The sequence below is a fragment of the Pelobates fuscus genome, chromosome 6 (assembly GCF_036172605.1).
Source record: "Pelobates fuscus isolate aPelFus1 chromosome 6, aPelFus1.pri, whole genome shotgun sequence".
NCBI lineage: Eukaryota > Metazoa > Chordata > Amphibia > Anura > Pelobatidae > Pelobates > Pelobates fuscus.
Window position 1 is genome coordinate 168,777,743 of NC_086322.1, and position 26,868 is coordinate 168,804,610.

Consider the following 26,868-nt stretch of genomic DNA (forward strand, 5'->3'; position numbering starts at 1 on the left):
CTCCAAAACGTGGAATGTTTAAGAGGTTACTTGAGTTTTAAATGAGGATTCATCCTCCAAAGGATGAAATGGACGTTCAGGTTGCTCAGTTATCAAAGAAAACAACCGTACCAATTGGAGAAGTGTCCGGTCTAAAAGATCCCATGGACAAACGAGCAGAAAAAAAAAACCTTCCAGAAGAGCTTTTCAGTCTGCTGGTTTTCAATGCAAGGCAGCATTGGCAGGAGCAGCTGTTGCTAAAGCCCAAAATATTTGGATGCAAGCACTGGAAGACTGTTTAGTAGGTGGCACAGACAAAGATTTATCATATTATGATGAATTTGAGGTTATCTAACGAGTTTATCACAGGTATGTTAGAGATGCTCGTATTATGGGTCTATCTCCAGTGACCAGAAGAGCTTTATGGTTAAGATCTTGGACTGTTCACACTGCTTTAAAATTGGCTGTGTAACTGCCATTAGAAAGACATCTAATGCCTTTGGAAGACATCAGACAACTGTCTGAAACCAAGAAAGTTCTTCCTCAAGATAAACCGCTTATTGGAAACTGTGTTATAAGAATTGTTAGTTTTGCACACGCAGAACTTATTGGTATCAAGGCAGATTCATGAATTTTCAAAGATACCAAAAAGATAAATTTGGCTAGTAGAACAGTTGACATGATAAAGAGTAGAAGTCTCCAATACTTTTATCACGCTTCGTAGCAGACCACCAAAAAAATCTTGGGTTCTAAGCATTGTTGCTGACAGCTATACTCAAGTTCACAGCGAAACCAAAGACAAAGTTCATCTTGCCTATCATAAGTAAAGTCAGAATTTCTTCTGGCAGAGTTAATCTCACTCCTAAAAAAAAAAAAAAAAAAAAAAAAAAAAAAAGTTTGTGAAACAGAAATTAAAGGGTGTATATTCTCGCCTCTTTCTAGTACCGAAACAGGATCAGTCTGTTAGTCCGATATTCGATTTAAAACAATTGAACAAGATCATCCCGTATGAAGTTTCGGATGGAAACTATTCTTTCAGCCACTCACATTTTGCTAAAATCATTGACACATTAGACTTCAAGGACGCTTACTTGCACATGGGCCTGTACAATCCTCAATGGGGACCATTGGACAGTGTGTAAGTCAGTCATATATTAAAAAACTAAAAAAAAAAACTAAATTTAAAGCCTTAAAAAAAAACAAAAAACTAAACAGGTGTTGAACAATTAAGCAAGTGTCGAGAGTCCTGCTCAACTTCAGGTTGTGGCTGCAGCGTACGCATCCAAGAAGGCCCTCTGGGGGACAAAGGGGATGACTTTTGCGGAGGCTCTGCATGAACTTGGCTTTGGCCAACAGCTTCCTCTAGATCTCGAATGGTGTGTGTGAAGTCCCCCCTCAGGAACTGGAGCATTCATGGAGGTCGCTATCTGTAGTGAATGTTGTGTGTTCTGAGCAGCGCTGTAAAGGGTTGCAGGGACTTCCTTCACTGTAGGGTGCAACCAGAGAGATTGGCAAAAATGTAAACACCAGGTTTTCAAGAGTATAATGCTGCCTTTATCTACGCATTATCTACTACTGGCAAAGCGCACCACCAGATCCCTGACTGCTGATTTCTGAGCTCTCCGGGGCTTTGGGTCTCGAAACAGTCAGTCGAAGGGCATACTCTTGGTCTGTTTAGGTGGAAGATCTCCGATATTCATGCCCAACCTGGGCTTCTTGGTCTTGCGACCTATGGTAAATACAGGTGTCTGTTTCCCCTCTTTCGGTGTTTGAGACGGCTTTCTATATCAACAATAGTGGTGCATTACGGTGCCCATGTATCGAGTGTCCGTCCATATCTGCTGCTAGGCTCTGCCTTCCCTGCACCACTTTTAATAATCGCTTTAGTTTATGTTGCGTGTAAATATTATTTGGTGTATATATTACTTATTAGTTTACTAATATAATGGATGGTTTTCTTTTATCCCCTCAGGACAGAGCACATAGAATTGGTCAGACGAAAACTGTGAGAGTGTTCAGATTTATCACAGACAATACTGTTGAAGAACGTATTGTTGAGCGTGCAGAGATGAAGTTACGTCTAGATTCAATAGTTATTCAGCAAGGTATGTCTTTTTGAGCTGTGCTGCTTGAATCACCATGTGAATTTTCATGTTTTGGCTTTGAGTTTATTTCAAAGGACACTAAGCAGCAAAACAAATTTAGCTTTAGTATTTTTTTTGATGTATAGATTGTCTTCTTGCAGTCTCACTGCTCAATTATCTGCCATTTAAAATCACATTTTTTTTATGCAGCCTTAGCCACTCACACAGCCCCCCTTCTAGGCTTCCTGAAAAAGATCTAATTTTGAAATGTACTTTATTGCACATTGTTTACATTTTATTTCAGAAGTTCTTCTCTTATATGCTAGTGTAATACTAAAGTTACACTAAACTAGCAAACTTAATAGAATAAAAAAAAATTATACGTGATTGTTAATCTGTCTTCACAAATGAGTATAAGAAATCCATGATAGGTTCTGCCCAATGTCATATGAAAGATGTGAGATACTAATGCACAGAGGAAGAGAGAAGTGGTTGATGAGAAAGAAGCCATAATGCCAACCCTGGAAATGTAAAGGGACACTAGTGACCAGTGTAATGTAATTGTTCTGGTATCTAAATCCTGTCCTTGCAGATATTTTTATGTAAACGCTGCCTTTTCTCTGCATGCTCAGTTTGTGGCATTCTGTACCAGTGGGTGTGGAACTTATTGGATCCTATCCATTATGTGAAATGTAACTTAACCACCAGCAACCTGTTTCCCTCATCACATCTCATGAGTGGAACTGTTGAATAGGATGATGGCATCCATACCATGTCTGTCTGTTTTTGTTTTTTTTATATATATTAAGTGTTCTCTAAAGATGGCTGACCGCAATAATAACTGTGTTCTCTATCAACATGCCATGTCATTGTAATAGCAGGACTTTGTGATAAATTGGTAGCCGAAGGTGTGCAGTGGAGTTTATGGCCAAATTTTATAATATTGGTTAGAGGAGCCTCTACTACATAATTTGTAAGTCTGTCAGGAAGAGACCTCCTGCATTTTTCATGGGTGTTTGAGTTGATATTAAAATACCTCTTGGGTAAATGGCATGAGCTTGATCAAACTTTGGAAGTCACGGGTATCTGGAATTTTAGGCTCAGTTGACTTGGGATTAAGTTTAGCCATTGTAGTTGCAGTATTAAGGGGAAAATGCAAAATAATTGTATGTGGAGATACAGAACCATGTGACTTGCTCAACAAGAGTTAGCGAGACTCTTTTTACAATGCCTGGCTTGTGTTTAATAATAATAAAACATTGTTTTTTGAATTTATCGTGTTCACATAAAGTCTTATCTTCATCAGGAAGGTTAGTGGATCAAAATTTAAATAAGTTGGGAAAAGACGAAATGCTTCAGATGATCAGACATGGTGCTACACATGTGTTTGCATCAAAAGATAGTGAAATCACAGATGAAGACATTGATGCAATTCTAGAAAGAGGTGAAAAGAAGGTAAGGCCATTAACATGCCATTTTGTTCAAATGTTACTCTGACTACTTGTCAATAGATACAAGTTGATATTTTACACATGCTTGATATTTAAAGGTCATTTGTCATGCCCCAAACAACTTATGTTCATTAGAGAAAATTGCATTAATTCTGTCCATTGTGTTAGTAGTTTTCTTAGCAAATTAATAAATCGGGCGGAAAAAAATAGGCATTTTTCCAGCTGTTAATGAATGCCATCTGCTTTCCTGAGTAGAGAAAGCACAGCACATGCTGTCTGGGGAGTAGAGGAACAGAGTGACATGACCTCACTCTGTTCAGACCCTGGCAATGTCGCTCAGAGGTTTGCCCTGCTTGGAGATGTCACAAAGAAGGGCAAATCAAAGAAGACTGGAGGAGGAACAGAGGATGGCTCAGAGGTAGGTGTCACACGAAGAGGAACACCCACAAAGCTTGACGATAACGGCGCTGGAACGAAGGAGAGGTGAGTAAATCTCTATATTTTACATTGAATACATTGGGTATCCTTGTGAGAGATGGTGTATTCACTGTAGATGGGTGTGATTTCACATGTAATTTTTTTCACAACAGATTCACTTTAACAAAACCATGCACAACAATAATGCTTTCTAGAATGAATACATTAAATATAAATTGTGTTAAATAATTCATTGTTGTAAATAATATTTATCTGTGAATATTGGAGTAGGGAAGATTTTTTAGTTTTTCATTAAATGGACACTTTAAGCACCAAAACAATTTAATCTTTATGAAGGTGTTTTGGATGGATAGTTGTTGTCCCTCTTTTGTGTTCTGTCTAAAAATGCTAAACATTGCCATTTCTTATAAACATCAATGTTTACATTTGCCCACAACAATGCATCTAGAGGCTGTCATCCACTAGAGGCAATTTTTCATTGAAGACCTTTGAAAATATAGTCTTCATGTTCAGAATCACCATACCCAGCATTGTGACCTTTCCAGTCCTCTATAAGAAGCATTTAATTTCCCGGCTATGCATGCCTTCTGTGTCTCCAGTGATTCCGTATAAGAAGCATTGGACAAAAGTCATAACCTAGACACATTGGCTCCAACAAAGGGGTTGAAGTTGTTTGAGTACAAGTGCGTTTTATCGTTTTTTTTTTGTCTTTTTTTTTTTAATCTGGGTAATCTAATTTTATAAAAATCTACTTAACATTAGTGTGTGCCTTGATCTCTATTAATGTGGTGGTGGTTGTGAAAAAAGCGATGGAGGATTTCATAACTGTTGTAAAAATGTTTGTGTATTGTTGGATAGAAAAATACATTTGTAAATGTTTGTTTTTCAGACTGCTGAAATGAAAGAGAAACTCTCTAACATGGGTGAAAGTAACCTGCGGAACTTTACAATGGATACTGAATGCAGTGTGTATAATTTTGAAGGGGAAGATTACAGAGAAAAGCAAAAGGTATTATTTTTATGATCTTGCAACTTGTTGCATTTTGATTTCTTAATGTCTTTAGTGTATGTTTCTTGTTACAACATAGTTTGCATTTGTTTGGTTTGATGTACCACGCTTCATATCTAGCTGTATAAATTTAGAGGGACACTAGTCAGACCAGCTCATTGATATGGTCTGGGTGCAGTGTCCTAGTTTTTGAGAAACTGCAATAATTACTTTGCATGAATAAGACTGCCTTTATTGGCTTTTCCCCCACCCCCTTCCCTTCACACGGACATTGGTCCTGGAATCAGGTAAGTGATTTAAGGTTGTTGTGGTTTTTTTTTTTTTTTTAAACCATTTTGCTGCCATAGGTGGTGTGATGGATTCCTAAAACTACAGAATCCCTTTAAGAGTTCAGACCTGTGCTGCATTTTCTTTAGAGACCTGAGATCATCTTTAGTACTGCATCCCTTGCTTACTTTTTAAGTGGTTGGGCCTGTCGATTAATTTCCAAAAACTTCAAAGGTCAAAATACCTTTTACTTTTAGGTTTTAATATTGCTAAAAACATGATGTATGAATAGGTTTTTCAAATAAAAGGTAGACTCATAGATTTGGCCTAAAAGCTAACATGGCTAAGATTAGCACGGTGATTTGGATATGTAGGTGCACAGTTGAATTAAATTAATATGTAAAGTCTGTATTAGGTGCTTTAACAGTTCTGGTGGTAATTATAAACAATAAATGGCTTTGTATTTTATAACAGCGTTTTTTTTCTATTATAGATGGCATTTACAGAATGGATTGAGCCACCAAAGAGAGAACGAAAAGCCAACTATGCGGTGGATGCATATTTCAGGGACGCACTTCGTGTCAGTGAGCCCAAAATACCAAAGGTTGGTGTAATGTATGTTGTCATGTAGATTTTATGGTTTTATTTGATTGAAAACAGGTTGGTTTGTGTGTTTTTTTTGTTTTTGTTTTTTAAAGGTCCCTAAACTGTCCATTGCATATTTGGATGGTTTTCAGAACATTTTTCCTTCATATTAATCCCTCAAGGGAAAGATGCAACCTAATCATGTAATCATTATAGCCATGTCAGGCAGGTAAAGTGTACCTTTCATGGCACAAACTGTTCTTAACAGTATACATAGTGCTAGGAGCCCTGCTAGCAAATTTATAGATTTTCTTTACATGTCAATTACTTTTTAACAACAGATTATGTAGCCTAAATTGAGTTACAGAAGAGTGCATGAAAAAAGCCTCTTATAACCAGTTTTCCTGCTTTCCATCATAGCAATTACAGCACATGTGCTATAGTTGCTGTTTTTATTCCTCTGTATAGTGTTTCAATCTTTGCCAAGAAGGTATAGGAATGAAGCGACGTCACTCCACTCTGCCAGTGTTTTGTTGTCATATTGAGGTGTGCCTTGCTTGGGGAAAATGTTTCTTAACAGCATCATTTGCATAGAAAGAGGGCAGGTGCAAATGGGAGGGTGATACACTGGGTGTAACACTCACGCTGCACGGGAGATAAGTAAATGCTGAACTGAAAAGCAATTCAATCTATAATTTCTGTAATGTGCATTGCTTAAAATGTCACATTAAACACCATAACAACCTAGTCAAGTTGCTATTGTGCAAAGACCCTATCCCAGCATTTCTTTTTAAAAAGTCTCATCTGCCAGCCTCAGATGTATACTCTTTTTGTGAAACATTTGCATCTTCTTTCACATCTTGGAGAGGCTGACTATGGCTGAATGAGTTTTACATTGTTAATGATTTTGCTGCCTGACTTATCGGGGAGTTTAAGCAGTTGCCTGCCTCTACTGAATAGCAACACCTGTCTTGTTTAGCAAGTTTCTTATGCAATCCAGTAAGAGCTAATCACTGGCTAAACAGTCTAAACCTCAATAAACTACTGATCTCTATTAGACACTTGGAGATTTGCCCTCAGTACTTCTCTATTAGTTGGACAATGACTTGGGAAATATTCCTGCAATTTTTATTAAATGCATATTTTTTTGTTTGATTATATACATTGAAAATGTATGCATAGTTTCCTTTTAGGGGTGCTTTTGCAATTTAATTGAATCTGTTGCAGGTTCCCCTCCTTCTAACAATTGGCTACTTTACACATCACTAAAGTTTTAGTGAATTAAAATGTGTGCAGGGGATATAAGCGTCTTGTATACAATCATTTATAAGCTTTCATTTTGTTGCACACCATTTGTGCAAATCTAGATTAGTGGAAATATTTAACAGATTTGTTATCTCTAACCTTAAACTGCGCCCAACGGGCAAAACACTTGGTCAATTTTAGAACTGTTGTCTCCATATGCAAGCCAACTGGCATGGCGATAAACTACAAGTATGACCCTGGAATTGATGCACATACAAATATGCACACTGAAATGCTTATGTATGAGTGCCATATTGGGTAAAGTGGAGAAGCTGAATTTGAAACTTCTAGAGACTTTTTCTAGTTCAGCTATTTCGACTTTAAATTTCAAATTAATTTTTAATTCTCACTTTAGTGAATATCCCTACCAGTCAGGTTTTGTGATCTGGCTTCTTGGATTTTGTTGTAGTTGCAGGTAACTTGTAAAAAATATAAATTTGCTATTTTGCATTGGATTCCATTTTATACCAGACTGAAGCTGATCTTTTTACTTCTTAATTTTGTGGTTGACAGTTTTACTTTTAATAATATCTCTTATGTTCTGATGTATGCATATTGTTTATTTCCTGGTTTTACTTTCAGGCTCCTAGACCTCCAAAACAGCCAAATGTTCAGGACTTCCAATTCTTCCCCCCACGTTTGTTTGAATTGTTGGAAAAAGAGATTCTCTATTACAGAAAAACAATTGGATACAAAGTAAGATTTGTGTTCCATGTTGAAAATGTGTTTTGTTTTTTGTTATCTATTCTTAATTTGAATTTTGAATTGGGAATGCTCTTTTATTTAGGTTCCACGCAATCCTGACTTGCCTAATGCAGCCCAGGCACAAAAGGAAGAACAGCTTAAGATTGACGAAGCAGAGCAACTTAATGATGAAGAACTTGAAGAGAAAGAAAAACTGCTTACACAGGTATCACGGTTTTGTTTTTAGTTTGCTATTGGTTCTTACAGGTCTTAAGCATTACTGATACCTTAAAGGAACATTCCACGCACAATAACTACTACAGTAAACTGTAGTTGTCATTGTGCCAGGCATCCCATGTGTGCTTCCTCCCTATTGTATGTAATCAAACCATTTGAGGTTTTACTTTTTACACATGGGTCGCAGGAGCTTTTTAGCTTTCTTGAGCTAAGCACTGTAGTGGAGGGCTAGCACTTGGCAGGGAGCATATGCTGGTCACTCCTGGTTAATGAGGCAAAACTTGAACTGCTGGGTTTCGTGTCTGAGGTAGTGGATTTGGAGAGTCATGGGTGGTAGACCAGAGGTAACAATTGGGGAAGCTGTAGGGGTAATGTTGCTTGGAGTGTTCCTTTAAAAGGTTTTTTTTTAAATATGTAAAGGAACTTGTGACTTGTCTTTGTGATGCAAGGGCCATATATGTGCAGCATTTATTCTTAAAATGCTGCCATTGCAAAGTTATATTCATTTTTCTACTCTGGTGTCATGGCAACTGTCATTCCCATATTGAAAATTGTGGGCTGGCTGTCAGGTTTTTTTTTTAACACACTACTGGTATTAGATGGCAAAATTGGCACACTGCCAGGAGTGTCACCACAAGAGGAACATGCAGAACTCCCATAGAGGTTACCCGTAATAACACTAAGGAAAATTGGGGGTGTAGTTTGAAAAAAGATCTGATATTCATAATATGATAAAAAAAAAAAAATTAGGAAAATCTGATATTCATAATATGATTTAAAACCATTGTATACATAAACACCCAAAATAAAGTCAAAATAAATTCATAAGCCAATATCCACAACACCCCAAAATAACAAGTGAATTGTAATACTGGTAAAAGGCAGCTCCTTTACAAAGCACAAGAAGGGAATATTCTATTTCAATGTATAGTAGCAAGCTGCACTAATGTAACATTGGAACTTGGGCTATTGGTATTCTATCTCAGAATACAAATTGAAGGATAAACCTATAGTCCTGGCACTTCTTAGTAGTGGTAGTATTCTAAAAAGGGTGAGACAGTATCACAGCATAGTGATCACACATTAGTGTGTGCAAGGCAATACTTAATACACCTGCATATAATATTACCTTAAAGTAGTGACATGAGATCCTAACAAATACCTGGTGTTTCGCCTGTAGCGCCCTTTTCAAAGGTGTGTACCCTCCATTAAGCGATGTCTTATGTAGCCCCCAGATGATGTGCATGGTGGTAAGTCCACCTTCTAATTTCTCATTTGATGCTAGCAACAGGAAAGAAGCATAATCTGACTGGTACTGTGACACACACACACACCACAACACACCACCACACAAAAGGTCAGATCAACCAAAGGGTATATGATAGAAAAACAATTCCCTGACAGCCTCTAGAGGGCCTTCCGCGATCCTCAATGCAAAACGCACATTGAGCCCGCTGAACGTCCATAGGAAGGAAAAGCAAAGACAATCTATGCACAAGTGAAAAATATAGAACAAAGCTGTGGAATAAAAAATCCAAAGGGTTGTGAGTCACAAGAAGCGGACTTCGTGCCCCATGCCATTCTTAAGGAACAGTGGATAAAAACTATACTATCTCAGCTGTATTTTTATGATATAATGTTGTCGCAATAACACAATCTCCAAAGATGTCAAGTTATATTCAAAAAAATTTAGTAGGACCCCCAATGTCAGAGAAATCATTGAGATTATTGAAATCCTTGCCTTTCAAGATTTCTGTGAACTTTGGAGCTTAGTGGGTTTCCAAAGCCAAGTTACCAGTATATCTTTGATATATGGTTTCCATGTGAAGACATTAGCCTCTCACCAGCCTACATGGAGCTTGGCATAGGAGGCATAAAGCATCCCCATTTCAACAGTTGAAAAATTTGATTGTTGAACAGTTATTTTGTGTGATTGACTTAGCAAGGATAAATGGAAATACTTCAGTGTGTGCAGCTACGGACTCCCTCTCTCAAATCACATGCACTTTATTTTGGGAATATGAGATTGTGGATTTATTTTGATTTTTGTGTGTATTTTGTATGTATACATATGTATATTCATTCATTGCATATTTGAATGTGGGTTTATTCTCTTGCTGATGCCAAATGCACAGCCTCATAAATGCTACTAGTGCCCCTGTAAGTGAAGACTGCCTGTATTCATGTATGCACAGTGCTACTAATAGTCTACTTTTAACTTTTACCATAGCCATTATCTCTTGAATATTGAATACATTTGATTTTTAGAAGTATTGGAAGGGTAATGTTAATGTTGCATGCTTTTGCAGTTTGGTATCAAATTATTATATATATTTATTTTCATCTTCAGGGTTTTACCAACTGGAATAAAAGGGATTTTAACCAATTTATCAAGGCTAATGAAAAATGGGGTCGTGATGACATTGAAAATATTGCAAGAGAAGTCGAAGGAAAGACACCAGAGGAAGTAATTGAATACTCTGGTAATTGTTTTAATTATTCATTGTTCCTTCTCCATTAACACTGCAGGTCTTTAACGTCAAGTCTCCATATGCAAAGTCCATTACTTCTCATGATTTGTTGTATTGTGTGTGTGTGTGTGTGTGTGTGTGTAAAGGATCCTGCTATCCGTGCAGCGCTGATCCTTGTAGCGTCTCCCGAAATCCAAGCTGAAAAGAGTGAAGTAGTGATTATAGCTCCTAATTCCCCAAACATGAGTCGAGACTTCATGAAGGGGTAAAATGAATGTGTTTATTGATGGCGTGTAACCCCATCCTCTCTATCCTGGAGATAATTAACTTACCCCTCCTCTCTATCCTGGAGATAATTAACTTACCCCTCCTCTCTATCCTGGAGATAATTAACTTAAGTGATTGCAGAGAACCTATCTCCGGGCAGAAAGAAACATGTGCTTTTTACCTTTTAACAAAACTGTATTAAAATCAATAACTCATGTTTCGCTGAACGAAGTCCCCATGTTCCACACACCCCCAGATAGCTTGGATCTGAGCGCATATTATAGGCGAATAGCGCTCAGATCCCACAAACACAGTTCTCAATAACGTCGAGTAAAGTTTAAGTTCACCAGCTGTCCGTGCAAATGTACCCGAAAAGAGTTCCAGAGCGTCGACGACAAACTATCGCTGAGTATTCGGCGATTTAAAATGGCCGCCGCCACGTGTTCGGCAAACGAACGCCGGCCACCCAGGCATTTGACAATTAAGCTGCGGTTAACCGTAGCTTCTGGGTGGCTAACAAGCAGCACACTCCGACGACCTGGTGGTCGGCCCTTCGGCAGATTGTTCGTCGGTACGAACAGCATTAGTCCAGCTGTAATGGAAGTTAAACTGCACGAACTCACATACGAGTGTAACAGGGGAAATGTACAATCCAAGCAAGTAAGGCGAACGATGTGATCCAGAGACAGAGGGCTCTGTCCCAAGTGCCTTAAGACCCCATGACTTAACGGGCCAGCATCCCAGGGTAACAGGCTACCAATCCGGCTCCTCCAAGAGAAAGGGGGGCAGGGCAGTTTGTCACATGCAAACCCAGTGACAAAAGCCATTTTGTCACAGTGTGTATTAATCCACCTTACCAACTGCTTTGCTCTGTATCTGCATTTTTCATATTGCAGTGAAACATTCTCTGCCTGGACTCCACAGAGTCTGCCTGAACCCATCTTCTGTAGTTTACAGCAACTTTTGCATGGCAAAATTTGCTATATTAACACATTTGTTGTTCCCTTATATTCATCACATTTAAAAAAATAAAAAATAATTCACTGAAGATATATATTTACATATGTCAGAATTCATGGCTGCATTTTGGGAAGAAGATGGAACAATGGGTGGCTTTTAACACACTGACAAGCTTATGAGGGTTATTTACTTGGGAAATATCAGCCTGTGATACATTATATTCGTACAGATGGGTTATTTTAAGTCAGGGCTCTACAAATCCCAGGCACCAGGACGCCATGGCGACTAAATATTTTGTCATGGCGTCTTGTTTGGCCAGCCCGCTCCCTCCTACTTCTCTCAATTCCTGTGCAGGGGAATTGCAAGCTAACCTGGCAGATATCAGGTAAACACTGCTCTGCTCCCCGCCCTCCTCTCTCCCGCCCCCATGCTTCATACCCGACCCTGCTCGCCTCCCGCCCCCATGCCGCAAAGCCAACGGAACACTGGCAACCACTCCTTTTCCCTGCGTGACCTCAGCGACGGGAGGAAGTTATTACAGTTCCCTTCACTTTCTTCCAGCGCACACAGAGAGAGCTGCTGAGACAAGGAGGGAGTCTGGAACAACGGCTGCCTACTCCCATCAGCTGCAACCAGCCGTACTAACCTGTCACTTGCTGCTGCCTAATCCCACTAGACACCAGGGAAGCCACCCTCCTGAGCCCAAAAGGTAGTCAACAGGAGGGTGACTAAAAAAATAATCTATTTAAAAAAAAATCTGTGTCTCTGTGTTCTTGTGTATGAATGTTTGTGTGTGTGTGTGAATATATTTGAGTGTATTAATAGTACTTTGTGAGTTTCTTAATGTGTGTCTGATTGTCTGTGTGTCTGACTGTCTGTCAGTATGTGCGTCTGACTGTCAGCGTGTGTCTGTTTAGGTCACTAGCCCCCTCCGATCGCATGGGTATGATGTTTTTACTACTCTTTTTACCAGCACCGTGCCGGTCTTGCCAGAGCTGGCCCGCCTCCATAACTGATCATTAATTGCCCGTCAGCATTTCCTCCTAGAGATGCATTAAATCAATTAAAAGCATATCTGAGGAACATGCAGCGCCTCCATGCAGAGCGTGGAGACGCTGAATGTAGGTGCTGCACATTGTGCAGCACTGTGATAGGCGACACTTTAGTGGCCATCTGATTTCCATATGCTCTAAAGCTTTTCATTCACAAATAATTTTATAAAGGCTGAACAAATAGGTGAAAATGAAATTGTCTAAATTTACATAATTGAAAGTTTTTCTGCAAAGCATTCAATAAACAAAATTGTTATGTATCTGCTAGTTATGCAGAACTTTTGCAGTAATGTGCACTTCTTACTTTTCAAAGCGGTTTTCTGGGACAGATGCAACGAACTCCAAGATATTGAAAAGATTATGGCTCAGATAGAAAGAGGAGAAGCTAGGATACAAAGGCGGATTAGCATTAAGAAAGCATTAGACACAAAGGTGAGAATTGTTCCATTGTTGCAGTTTAAGTTGTGCTATGTTGAAAATGTCACACACAATTATATACTCACCCACTAATACTCTTTTAGATTGGTCGATATAAGGCACCTTTCCACCAGCTAAGGATATCTTATGGTACCAACAAAGGAAAGAATTACACTGAGGAAGAAGATCGTTTTCTCATTTGTATGCTGCACAAGCTTGGCTTTGACAAGGAAAATGTCTACGATGAACTTAGGCAATGCATACGGAACTCTCCCCAATTCAGATTCGATTGGTTTTTAAAATCAAGAACTGCAATGGTAGGAATTTTTAACTGTTTATAGCTTTTTCTAGTCTTAATTTGCAGTAAAAACTTACAGCTCTAGGTGCAAATAGCTCTTGTTTCTTGTTTGGGACGGAGGTTCTTTTTCCTTTTAAGATTATCTTAAGGACGTTTGATTTCCTAGAACTACATACATATGTGGGATGTCCTTGACACCTTGTCTAGGTGTTGTGTCTAGGTGCTGTTTGCGCAAAAATTATCATATTTTATGAACTTCTTAACATGTGGCAAAATTGGTACTTATCTAGCACTAGTTAGGAGATATTTATTAGTACCTTAGACCAAGTCTTAAAAATTGTAGACCTATGTTACTAATTTGCAGTCCTATGCTTGCAAGCAAGTTACTTGCCACTTCAACCCATACTATATCCTCCAGGGGTGACTTTCTACTCACCAGGGCTAAGGACCATACATCCTTCTTTAAAGCAGAATTTCTGTGGGAGGGGTAAAAGGGTGAAGACCAGTGGTGTGATTCACGTCTCTGTCCAAGGTGGGGTGGGGGTTGACCAACCTAAAAAGGGGGCGAGTGCGTTCCATTGAATTCACAGGTCAGCCTGGTTTGAATGGATGCCAGGTTGCCTGCCAATCAATAGGGACTTACCATGCAGGGAGCACTGCGCTGAACATAGCACAATTATGTCTAATGATACGATTGTACTATGCTTTTCCGTTTCCTGGTGCCCCCAAAGGCAAGACATGGGCTTGAAAATCAGGACTGTCCCACTGAAATCTGGTCGGTTGGGAGGCCTGCCCTAGACCACATTTTAGAGTGGACTACTTTGATAAATCTTCCTCATTGTTTCTGGAGTTGTTTTGTTGTTGTATGTGAGTGCTAACTTGTCTAGATCTGTGGACATGTTTGTGATGGATAGTGTCATTGCACTGCGTTTTAGTGAGTTTGTTTGAGACCGTGTCTTATGTTTGATTTTCTAGGAACTGCAAAGGAGATGTAATACATTAATCACTTTAATTGAAAGAGAGAATCTTGAACTTGAAGAAAAGGAGAAAGCTGAGAAAAAGAAGAGAGGACCAAAGCCTTCATCGGTAAAACTTACAAGATTTTTTTCATGAACTTGTGTCTCCTTTCCTCCTTTTTCATGAACTTGTGTCTCCTTTCCTCCTCCCCCCCCCCCCCCCCCCCCCCTCCGAATTGGAAAAATGTTTGTTTTGGTTTTATTTTTTTTCCCTCTGAAGACTTGAATACAATGTTTGTTGATTTGTACTGTTCATTTACATACTTTTTATTTTGCGGTTGTTTTATGATGCACATTCATAATGTGTGCAGGGCATACTTTTTAATAACCAGAAAATGTTTTTGTAATCTTTTCTTCTAAAAGATCTCACACTATTAAACATGCATTTTTACATTTAGAGGAGCACTATAGGGTCAGGAACACAAACATGCATTTCTTGACCCTACAGTGTTAAAACCACATCTAGTCCCACTGCCCCTTCCCTCCCTTGTAAATATAGCAAAATCTTACTTGTATTCATGTCTACAGTTGCTGCCCCTGCTCCTGACCTGCCTGCTTGGCTGACATCATCTGAAGTGATTCTCTGTGCCAATCACAATGCTTTCACATAGGCTTGTCTGAGACTGTCAAGGCAGATCAGTGGCAGAGCCAGCACACGTCAAACACAGCCCTGGCTAATCAGTATCTCCTAATAGAGATACATTGAATCAATGCATCTCTGAGGAAAGTTGTGTCTCCATGAAGAGGGTGGAGACACTAAATGGCAGTGCTGCCCCAGAAAGCACCTCTAGTTGCCATCCGAGTGGCCGCTAGTTGAGTTATGACTAGGCTGGAAAGTAGTAGTGGTTCTGATGACTACAGTAGAGTGTACCTTTAAGAATGTAATGTGCTAATATTTCTTGTTACAGGCACAGAAAAGGAAGATGGATGGAGCACCTGATGGCAGAGCAAGAAGGAAGAAGCTGAAGCTTTAAAGTGTACATTTTGAAATCGCCAACTATCTGAAGTAGTTTTTACTTTACGGGTCTTCATAAAATGTACTGTACACTGATCAGTTATGTCATTAAGGTTCTTTTGTTTACTGACCTAAGTAAACTGCATCATTAATGTAGTGTCCATTTATATATATATAGTGTTTTTTTTTTTTATATATAAAACAATAAAACAGCTGTGCTGGACTTTTTTTTTTTTTTTTTTACAATTTAACATTTTGGGATAATAAAGGCTTTTTGTTTTAATGTGTTCTTAATTTGTTTGCTTCTTCCAGGCCATAGAGCTAAAAATGACTGTATAAATAATTGTAAAGAGCTATTTTTGTATTCTATAATATGAAACATGCACAATACCAATATCATTACATCCTTATCTTGTGACGTCATCAACACTTGATTCATTCTGTAGGTGTATTATGTAGTGGGTGTGAGATGTGAGTTTTCTTATGATGTTTGGTGTATAGAAGTTGAGTTCATTTTGTGCTATCTGTTTAGGTCATGAGAGAGATGTTGGCAAACATTAGATGGCGTGTTAAACTGTGCATTAAAAATGCAAGCACTTATAAATGGCTGTTCACAATTCGAGGTCGGGAGGAGAATACGATTTGCTGTGCATGTTCCCAAGTTAATATTGTGGTCTTCCTATCCCTTATTAAAGTACGGGATGTTTTACGGGAAATAATGCCAAAATAGTAAATCCCCATTTGATTTTGTAAAAAAAAATGTCACCACGGTGTGTTATATATGATTTGAATGCTTACTGAAATATACGATCAGAGGAAGCAGGTTAATGTAGAATACCAATCTTTCACCCTTCGTACAAAGCATCTAACCTGCAAAATATAGCAGATTATTAGTCTACTTCCTCTGAAATAGTGTCGGCATATATACGTTTTGGCTGCACCTGCATCATCTTTTAAATGATTGTAACAAAACTTAACTGCTGGTTGCGTGTATTACAAATGTACCATACAAAAAAGTGCTTTCAGAAAGGCAGACTGGAAGAGGAATACTTCATGTTGTACAATATTAATTTAGATTATTGCCTCTATTTAGTCTAACCGTAACACTGTATGCCTTTTACTTCATAATGTGTAGCACAGTTGTTTTGGTTTTTGCTCCCAATACATTGCATTCTGAAAGGTTCTCAAATGTTTGTGAAGTACTTAATTTCTAGGTTTCCTTTGTAACTTGCAAAAAAGTGTTGCCTTTGGATGTACAATAGAAGTAGTTTCAGATTTATTTATATTTTGTTGGTCCTGTAGATGCCAAGCATGAACAGAACTTAGTCACTGTTTTTCTAACTGATTTTTGTTGATAATATTGGTTGATGAATAAGAATATATTGGTTAGACAGCTGATGATGCACTTGCATAAATCAAAATGCAAGCAATGTGAAAAAACTACGAAACACAAAGTAAGAAATGTAATCTGGTTTTATATTCTCCTAGTAATTACTGTACTACATGGTTTGAGTCGCAGATCAGGAATGTTACAAATTGTCAAAATTAGCAGTAGTATTTATTGAGATAAATAAAAACCGCAAAATATGTAAATATGCTTTGTTAAATAGTCAGTCCAGGCACCATACCACTACAGTATTTTATGGTACCAGGAGTCACCTGGTGCTATCTCATTGGACATGATGGGTTTATTTTGTGTGTGGCTTGACTCTTACCTGGCCGCCTCTTCTGATATCACTAGTGTGGGAGCTCCTAATTCTGCATTAGTAGCATCAATTCTGTCAGTGTTTGGGTGGAATTCGTTTGGAGTGTGTCAGATTCTTAGCCAATGTATTTTGTCAAAATATGGACAAAATTGATATACCTATTGGGGTAGGGAACATCCCTGTTGGATATCGCAGAAATGGAGATGGGTACTCGGGTAATTGTCAAGCTATTCAAAGACTTCATACTGTCGGGCAGTGCCCAGGGGACTTCTGGCACTATAACCAGTCTATGGTGTCTAGAGATTGACCGTTATTGTTTAGGTAAGCATAACCCAATATTGATTGCAATGAAAGTAGTACATTTATGAATGTGAACAATGATGGGTGAAAAAATTAAAACCCTGTGTTTTGGATGTAGTCATGGGTAATTGTTTAGCAATGCAACAAAGTTAAAAAAACATACGACACCCCCATATGTTTAACAATGTGTTGTTTTTTTTTCTCATTTATGTATATACCCAGCATGTACACTGTTTAAAAATTCTTTTTACTTTTGCATACTCTCTTGTGAATAAAACATTTTTACAAATTGAAAATTGTCACTCTGTCAAGTTCTGACTATTTTTATATAAACTGCCATTGTGTTTTACTGTCTTTTGTCATGACCATTGATGCACCTTGTGATATGTTTAAATCCTGACTTATGATGAGGGAGAGTCAGAATTTTACAAAAACTTCCACCTCCCTTCCATTACCATTTTGTGTAAAACTTTTGTAAGGGTGTTTAATGGTGAAATGCCTTGGTCTTAGAACTTTGTTTATGTAACTAGTTGGGGCAGGACAGTTTGTTAGATCATAATCTACATTTTAAGACAAACGTTTAGGATTGTTGGGTCTTTCTTTGAACGGATAAAACACCAGACCTTTTTTTTTGTGTCATGCTCAGAAGGGCTTAAAGAGAAACTCCAGTGCCAGGAAAACAATCAGTTTTTCACTCGACTACTCGTCATACGTTATAATCAACTCACTATCTCGCAATAAACATCCTGTAACACCTTTCATTCCTTCACCATTTTCCCTCCATCAATACTACTACACTTTCAGCACAACATTTTCAAGGGAAAATTACTAACGTTAAACATACACCCGTCACACCTGTTATGCCAAGTTCCTTTCCATTTTTCCGTCCTCAATGATGTATCGTGCATTTACGGTTCCATCCGGCTAGGTTGTGTTGAATATTTAACAACATTGTCCATTCTAATGTACTATTCTGGTAATTATGGGATGTAAGTATACAAGGAACTGATAGCTATATAACTGTTACCTGCTAAGAAGGGGGAATGTCGATTGTCGTTTTATTCTAAGCATAACTGGTTGGAATCCGTTCATTTAGTTCCCTCCCTCTGGGTAATAATGCCCCTACTTTAAGTCAAACGTTATCACGTCAATACTTTTAAACATTGTTGTCAGATGATACAGTTGGATAAGTGTGACATTTTGCAATTGAACAATCTCCATTACATTTACATATATGTTTAACTAATTTATATGGAGGTTGCCTATTACCATCTGCTAAACAACATCTGATTAAGCTTGTTAATTACATGGTTGGTGTAATTTAATACCACTAATTAAGAGGAGGCTGTATATACCGTATTTTTCGCTCCATAAGACGCACCTCACCATAAGACGCACCTAGTTTTTAGAGGAAGAAACCCAGAAAAAAAATATTCTGAACAAACTGTCCCATAGTGTTTCTTACTATGGGACAGTTTGTACAGAATATTTTTTTTCTCCCCTGTCCCATAGTGTGTCCCCCCCCCCCTCCCATAGTCTTCTCCTCTCTCCCATAGTCTTCACCCACCCCCTCCCCATAGACTTCACCCACCCCCTCCCCATAGACTTCACCCACCCCCTCCCCATAGTCTTCACCCACCCCCTCCCCATAGTCTTCACCCACCCCCTCCCCATAGTCTTCACCCACCCCCTCCCCATAGACTTCATCTCCCCCCCCTCCCCATAGTCTTCATCCACCCCCTCCCCATAGTCTTCATCCACCCCCTCCCCATAGTCTTCATCCACCCCCTCCCCATAGTCTTCATCTCCCCCCCTCCCCATAGTCTTCATCCACCCCCTCCCCATAGACTTCATCCACCCCCTCCCCATAGTCTTCATCTCCCCCCCCTCCCCATAGTCTTCACCCACCCCCCTCCCCATAGTCTTCATCCACCCCCCTCCCCATAGTCTTCATCCACCCCCCTCCCCATAGTCTTCATCCACCCCCCTCCCCATAGTCTTCATCCACCCCCCTCCCCATAGTCTTCATCCACCCCCCTCCCCATAGTCTTCATCCACCCCCCTCCCCATAGTCTTCATCCACCCCCCCTCCCCATAGTCTTCATCCACCCCCCCTCCCCATAGTCTTCATCCACCCCCTCCCCATAGTCTTCATCCACCCCCCTCCCCATAGTCTTCATCCCTCCCCCTCCCCATAGACTTCATCCCTCCCCCTCCCCATATTCTTCTCTCCCATACTGTCCCCCTCCCCTTGTCCCATAATTACTTACCTGTCTTGCAGCGTTGGCCGGCAGCACAGGGCGCACCGCGGTACTGGAACTTGAATTTCATGTTCCGGTTTCCGGCGGGACTGAAAGGAAGTGCGCACTCAGCTTGTGCACACTTCCTTTCAGTCCCGCCGGAAACTGGAACATGAAATTCAAGTTCCAGTACCGCGGTGCGCCCTGTGCTGCCGGCCAACGCTGCAAGACAGGTAAGTAAAGCTTCATATTCGCTCCATAAGACGCACAGACATTTTCCCTCACTTTTGAGGGGGAAAAAAGTGCGTCTTATGGAGCGAAAAATACGGTATATATTCAGAGGTCACCTAAAGGAGGTCTTTTCCCTTATATAAAAAAACAAAAAAAAAAACAGCACCTTAATTTCAGGTTTCGGACGGCATTCTACAAGGAGACAGTTACTGGTTCTTTAATGTCTCCTGTCTCTATAAGGTACAAACATTTCATTCACATTGCAGTCAACTGCCTCCACAAGGCCCACGCATTTACACAGGGTACGGGGGCTTGATTCCCGCCTTGCCTCAACAGGCCACGGCTATACTCAATAACACGTCATACTTTTTTTTTCAAATTTACTATCTGTAAACAACCATCCTGTTTCTAACAAACCTCGCTCATGTCACCTTCCGCCAAATACTATCCTGCTTTCACGGCACAACGCCTTCCTAAATCTCCTTGCAGGAATATATAGTAGCTACCAGGAGAATCTTCAGCACCCTCAGGGCTAAAGTTACTACACTATCAGCTACGTCTCTAAGAACTACACGATGCTAAAATAATTTTCTCTCTCTCCTCTACCTCCAACACAGCTCCGTTCCTCTTCTGTCTTCTTCCTTTCTCTCCCTTCTTTTGTTCTCTTTTTCTGACATAGGGGCCTCAAGGTTCCTTTCACAATCACGAATCATTACACCAATATGTTACATTACCCCCTTCATCAAGCCCCCGTCTAGGGTCAGAGAACTGTCTGTCTAGGGTTCAGGAGCTGGCCTTAGCTGTACAACATAGCTGGTCCCGCGAGGCCAACTCCCCAATCTCAACACAGATTTTCGCCCCTTGGCCCAAATCATAGTTAGTGCCTCGCATTCACCCACCTATCGGGTTTATAGTTAGGGCCTCACCTGACACAGCCACACGTTTTGGATCTTTTACTGTCACCGAGAGGCCGCCACCACGCTAGTGGTTCGAGCCCCACGCCCAAATCATAAGTAGAGCCTCTCACCGGCCGCTTGGCAACTAGCAGGGCATCACTTGCCACGGGGTAGGAGCTTTTCGCTTTGGCACTAGTTAGCCAGCCAGTTCTATATTACTTAACCATATTGTTGTTAATCAGTTCTTGTTGTTGTCATATTCTTTTTCAGTATGTCCTAAGAAGACAACATCGGACAAGGGATTGCAGCATTTACATAACTATTAGGGATTACTGACCAAGAGACACTCGGTCTCGTACCTCACCCAACTGACAACACCCGAGCATAATCCGCATTCAGCATCCCCATCCGGTCACCCGGCTATTGGGGCTCGACAACAAGTTATCACTTGCACTAAGATACATGCGACAGAGATGTGACATTCTTCCAAGACTCAGCGGAACACAACATCCACAGGCATACCGATCGACTTGTAGTCTTTTCTGCATTTTTTTTTTTTGCCAACTTTCATTCAAACCCTTATACAACACTATCGCGCTATACCAATCAGACATACAACACGTTCTGACAAGCCTTTCAAACCATACCCCGTCTTTGTAACCGCTTAACATAAGAGATCAAGGTATAAATCAGGGGTAGTCAACCCTTTAATACCTACTGCCCACTTTTGTATCTTTGTTGGTGGTAAAATTTCCTTAACGCCCACAAGTGACACAGTAACTAATTTTATAGCTCAAGTGCATTTTTTTTTTTTTTTTTTTTTTAAATATAGAAAGGAGGTTTGGAAAAGAAAAAAAAAAAGTACTTACATTTATCTATTTCTTTTTTTTTCTTTCTATTTTCTATTCTACATTTTTTCTGTGTGTGTAGGGTGCACTGTATGAAGGAGGGCAGTGTGTGTGTGTGTGTGTGTGTGTGAGAAGGGTGCATAGGGTCTATGCTGTGTGTAGCTCGGTAATATGTGAAAATCTATCTTAATGTCTCCCCCTGCCCCCTTTTTACCAGGGAGAGGGGACAATGCTGCAAGCCCTGGTTATCCAGTCGTGGAATGTTCACTTTAGTCTGCAGCTGCAGGCTAACTCTGCTGTCCTCCTGCGAGCACAGCACTGTATCAGAGCATTGCCATGGTAATGCGTGGTAACACTCCGACCAGTCTGCTCATGGGAGACCATTCCCTCCCTTTGCTGGAATGAAGTGATCTTTGATCTCCTCACCAGCCCGAGAGGGATAAATGCAAGACTGGCTTTGCATGGGCCGGCAGGTGAGATGAAATGATCTTCCCTATCTGCCTTGGTCTATGGTCATCGAGGTCCACCGGGCATTTTCTGCAGAACCCACCACCGCCCACCTAAAATCCCAAACTGCCCACTAGTGGGCGGTAGGGACCAGGTTGACTACCTATGGTATAAATAGTTGCTTCATCACCCTACAATTACATACATCCACAGATGGGAATTCCAGTCAGTATCAGACTCCCTAAACAGCATCCGTACCACATATACCCGGTCTTAAACCTCTGTGCCTTTAACCTTCCAAGGGTTCCGGAGCCCTACAACTTCACGATCACAGCTAATCGGACTGGCAAGTCATGTCTCATCAAGGGGAATTTTAAGAAGGCACAGACACTACCTCATGTCACGACAACATTCAAACCAGATGATCTACTAAATAATCCCCTAACTACTTCTAAATGTGGTTCTGCATTCATACTCCTTGCATTAGATTAGGTTGGGACCTATGGCTCCCATTTAGAACAGCCTATCAACAAGTACAGCATCCAGTAGCAGTACGCCGGCACACATAATAATTAGTCATGGGAAATCAGCAACTTTATACAGAAACATTCCTAACGGATAAGAGGTAAGGCAAACAAATCTCATGGGATAATTATATTGCAATAGGTGTGTTTTTCTTGCATTTCCTTTTGCCCTCTTTTACAGGCCTACCCCCTACGTCGGTTCCGGCACACCACGCCGACTTAATTCCAATCACAAGGTATTTTACAATATGATATTAACCGACCACAAGTTTAAGGCCAAAGGCCTGTATTTGTGGGAGGAGTTAGCATTCCTATTTAAACGCTACTCCCCCCTTCCTACCTTGCCGTACGCACGCTATTCACCCCACCCACCTCTCCCTCTTATACAATCCATTCGGGGGGCCCTCTTTTACAGGCCTACCCCCTATGTCGGTTCCGGCACACCACGCTGACAATTCCAATCACAAGGTATTTTACAATACGATATTAACCGACCACAAATATATATATATATATATATATATATATATAGGAAATGATGAACCAGAGCACTCCAAAGGACTTGGTGAAAAAAAGTTATTTATCTGTGTACAAGAAGATCGACGTTTCGACCCGCAGGTCTTTATCAAGATCTTGATAAAGACCTGCGGGTCGAAACGTCGATCTTCTTGTACACAGATAAATAACTTTTTTTCACCAAGTCCTTTGGAGTGCTCTGGTTCATCATTTCCTGCATATCTACGCTCTGTAGCACCGAGGCATTTTTTGAGGAGTTAACCGTTAAGGTAGAGTGCCAGATCTCGAATTTGTTTATATATATATATATATATATATATATATAGTTGCAAGAAAAAGTATGTGAACCCTTTGGAATGATATGGATTTCTGCACACATTGGTTATAAAATGTGATCTGATCATCATCTAAGTCACAACAAAAGACAATCACAGTCTGCTTAAACTAATAACACACAAAGAATGAAATGTTGCCATGTTTTTATTGAACACACCATGTAAACATTCACAGTGCAGGTGGAAAAAGTATGTGAACCCCTAGACTAATGACATCTCCAAGAGCTAATTGGAGTGAGATGTCAGCCAACTGGAGTCCAATCAATGAGATGAGATTGAAGGTGTTGGTTACAGCTGCCCTGCCCTATAAAAAACACACCAGTTCTGGGTTTGCTTTTCACAAGAAGCATTGTCTGATGTGAATGATGCCTCGCACAGAAGAGCTCTCAGAAGACCTACGATTAAGAATTGTTGACTTGCATAAAGCTGGAAAGGGTTATAAAAGTATCTCCAAAAGCCTTGCTTTTCATCAGTCCACACGGTAAGATAAATTGTCTATAAATGGAGAAAGTTCAGCACTGCTGCTACTCTCCCTAGGAGTGGCCGTCCTGTAAAGATGACTGCAAGAGTACAGCGCAGACTGCTCAATGAGGTGAAGAAGAATCCTACAGTGTCAGCTAAAGACTTACAAAAGTCACTGGCAAATACTAACATCCCTGTTAGCGAATCTACAATACGTAAAACACTAAACAAGAATGGATTTCATGGGAGGATACCACAGAGGAAGCCACTTCTGTCCAAACAAAGCATTGCTGCATGTTTACAGTTTGCACAAGAGCACCTGGATGTTCCACAGCAGTACTGGCAAAATATTCTGTGGACAGATGAAACCAAAGTTGAGTTGTTTGGAAGAAACACACAACACTATGTGTGGTGAAAAAGATGCACAGCACACCAACATCAAAACCTCATCCCAACTGTGAAGTATGGTGGTGGGGGAATCATGGTTTGTTGCTGCTTTGCTGCGTCAGGGCCTGGACGGATTGCTATAATCGAAGGAAAAATGAATTCCCAAGTTTATCAAGACATTTTGCAGGAGAACTTAAGGCCATCTGTCTACCAGCTGAAGCTCAACAGAAGATGGGTGTTGCAACAGGACAATGACCCAAAGCATAGAAGTAAATAAACAACAGAATGGCTTAAACAGAAGAAAATACGCCTTCTGAAGTGGCCCAGTCAGAGTCCTGACCTCACCCCGATTGAGATGCTGTGGCATGACCTCAAGAAAGCGATTCACACGAGACATCCCAAGAATATTGCTGAACTGAAACAGTTGTGCACGTCTGATGTGCAACTACAGGAAACGTTTGGTTGAAGTTATTGCTGCCAAAGGAGGTTCAACCAGTTATTAAATCCAAGGGTTCACATACTTTTTCCACCAGCACTGTGAATGTTTACATGGTGTGTTCAATAAAAACATGGCAACATTTCATTCTTTGTGTGTTATTAGTTTAAGCAGACTGTGATTGTCTATTGTTGTGACTTAGATGATGATCAGTAAATAAGAAGAAGAATGCACACCAGAATTCACATTGAATAATCAACCAGGTTTAATAAACCAAGGGCCCTTGCTAAAGGCAACCAGGAGGTGCCGAAACGTTGGGGGGTTATTTTGATTCCTGTTTCTGCCCTGTTATATATTTCTGCATTTCAACCTAATATTGGTTTATTAAACCTGGTTGATTATTCAATGTGAATTCTGGTGTGCATTCTCCTTATTTGGTTATTATTTATATTGGTATTTGAGGGAATACCAGTGGGAATTAGCACCCAGGTGGCTATAGCCTATACTAATTAGTTTCTCCATACTGAATATATGCCCCTGCTGGTTTAAAAGAGCGACAAAAACAAATTTGAGCACTCTGAGAACGAAAACAAAACAAAAAAAGCTAAGAGGAACTCAGTAGCTTGCCCTCTGCTTAATCCCTGCTCAAGTCTCAAAATTGTGCTAATTTGTGCTATTACAGAGATAACTTATTCCAAGACATATCAGACTGATACTACCAATAAGGGCAGTCCAGAATCGAAATGTCGGTAAGTGCTCTCTGCACGAGAGATGCAGCTACCCCTGGCATTTCAGTTCTGGACTGCCCTTCTGGGTAGGATTAGTCTGATATACCTTGGCTCTCTCAGTAATGGCACAAGCAAAAACTTTTTTTGAGACCTGAGCAGGGATTTGTCGAAGAGCAAGCTACTTAGTTGATCTATCCTTTTGTCAGTTCTTATATTGTTTTTGTTGAAATACATTAACTTGGCTCTCCCTAAGTTCAAAAGGTTAATCCAGACATGCGCACCATGCATACCTAGAGGGGTATTGGCTATACCTTGCTGAAGAGGCCCAAAGAAGGCTGAAATGATCGTCCCTGGTTTCTGTATCTCTTGTGCAGAGAACTTGCTGGCATTGTGGTTCTGGACTGCCTCTGGGTGGGATTAGTCTGATATGCCTTGGAACTGGTTCTCCCTGTAATGGTAAAAGTGATTATAAATTACCTTGAGACCTGAGTGGGGATTTACCGAAGGGCAAGCTCCTAAGTTCCTTTTGTCTGTTCTCAGAGTTCTCATATTCTCTGTTTTTGTTTAAAAGAGCAGCAACATTTAATTGTTTTCTGATCAGTGTGAAGTTTTCCTGCTGCAAAGTTACTGTAGTCCTGCCATTTTATATTTACCTGTATTTCTGCTTTTCTTTTTCTTACTTTCTTCATAAAATCTCTTTAGTATTTTAATAAATTTCTTTATTAATTTTTTACTATTTTGTTTTGTTTTCTTTCTTTTGTTAAGAAAGGAAAGAGATGTGATGTATGGGCGGTTGGGCTGTGTGTGAGTGTGATGTAGATTAATTTAGAAATAAACAAAAAATGTTTAAATGTCTATCTGTTCCTGTCCAAATTTGAGATGATTAAATTGCGTATACGCAGAAGTAATTCAGACTGACACACGGAGTTCAGGTTAAAATAACTTCGAGGAAATTTATTAGCATCTGGTTAAAAAACGGGTATGCAGACCCTTTTAAAGGCAAAATGACATCATCATTGAATATCAGATAATAACAAATAAACACCATTAATTGGATTAAATGTTAAGTGACTATGTCAGTGTCCACCCATCAATATTATTAATTGGATCAAGAACTAAGTGGTTAACTAGGTGTCCTCCCACCGGGAGGTGGTATTGTTCTGGACACGGGTGTGGACAGATGGCTCAAGCGCCATCTCTCCCAGCATGAGGCTTACTCGGTGGGAAGGGGGGCTTGAGCGTCATTTTGGGCAGTTAGTGATGTCAGACTCGTGGTCAGGTGCAGGGTTCTTTTATGAATAGAACATTTCATTAGGCCGGCGTTCTCATGGCCTTGG

At 40.0% G+C, this 26,868-nt stretch overlaps 1 protein-coding gene across 2 annotated transcripts in view; it reads left to right on the top strand.

Annotated features, from left to right (window-relative positions):
• The window catches only part of SMARCA5 (SWI/SNF related, matrix associated, actin dependent regulator of chromatin, subfamily a, member 5), a 43,210-nt gene extending 27,567 nt beyond the window's left edge, over window positions 1–15,643 (top strand). For both annotated transcript variants that reach the window (XM_063458466.1, XM_063458468.1), the window contains 11 exons: window positions 1,952–2,084; window positions 3,370–3,518; window positions 4,842–4,961; window positions 5,722–5,832; window positions 7,701–7,814; window positions 7,906–8,028; window positions 10,390–10,522; window positions 13,103–13,221; window positions 13,311–13,523; window positions 14,480–14,590; window positions 15,429–15,643. In XM_063458466.1, the coding sequence (XP_063314536.1) occupies window positions 1,952–2,084; window positions 3,370–3,518; window positions 4,842–4,961; window positions 5,722–5,832; window positions 7,701–7,814; window positions 7,906–8,028; window positions 10,390–10,522; window positions 13,103–13,221; window positions 13,311–13,523; window positions 14,480–14,590; window positions 15,429–15,494 (1,392 nt within the window). In that variant the 3' untranslated portion in view covers window positions 15,495–15,643. The remainder of the gene's footprint in view (window positions 1–1,951; window positions 2,085–3,369; window positions 3,519–4,841; window positions 4,962–5,721; window positions 5,833–7,700; window positions 7,815–7,905; window positions 8,029–10,389; window positions 10,523–13,102; window positions 13,222–13,310; window positions 13,524–14,479; window positions 14,591–15,428) is intronic.
• The last annotated feature ends 11,225 nt before the right edge of the window (window positions 15,644–26,868 follow it).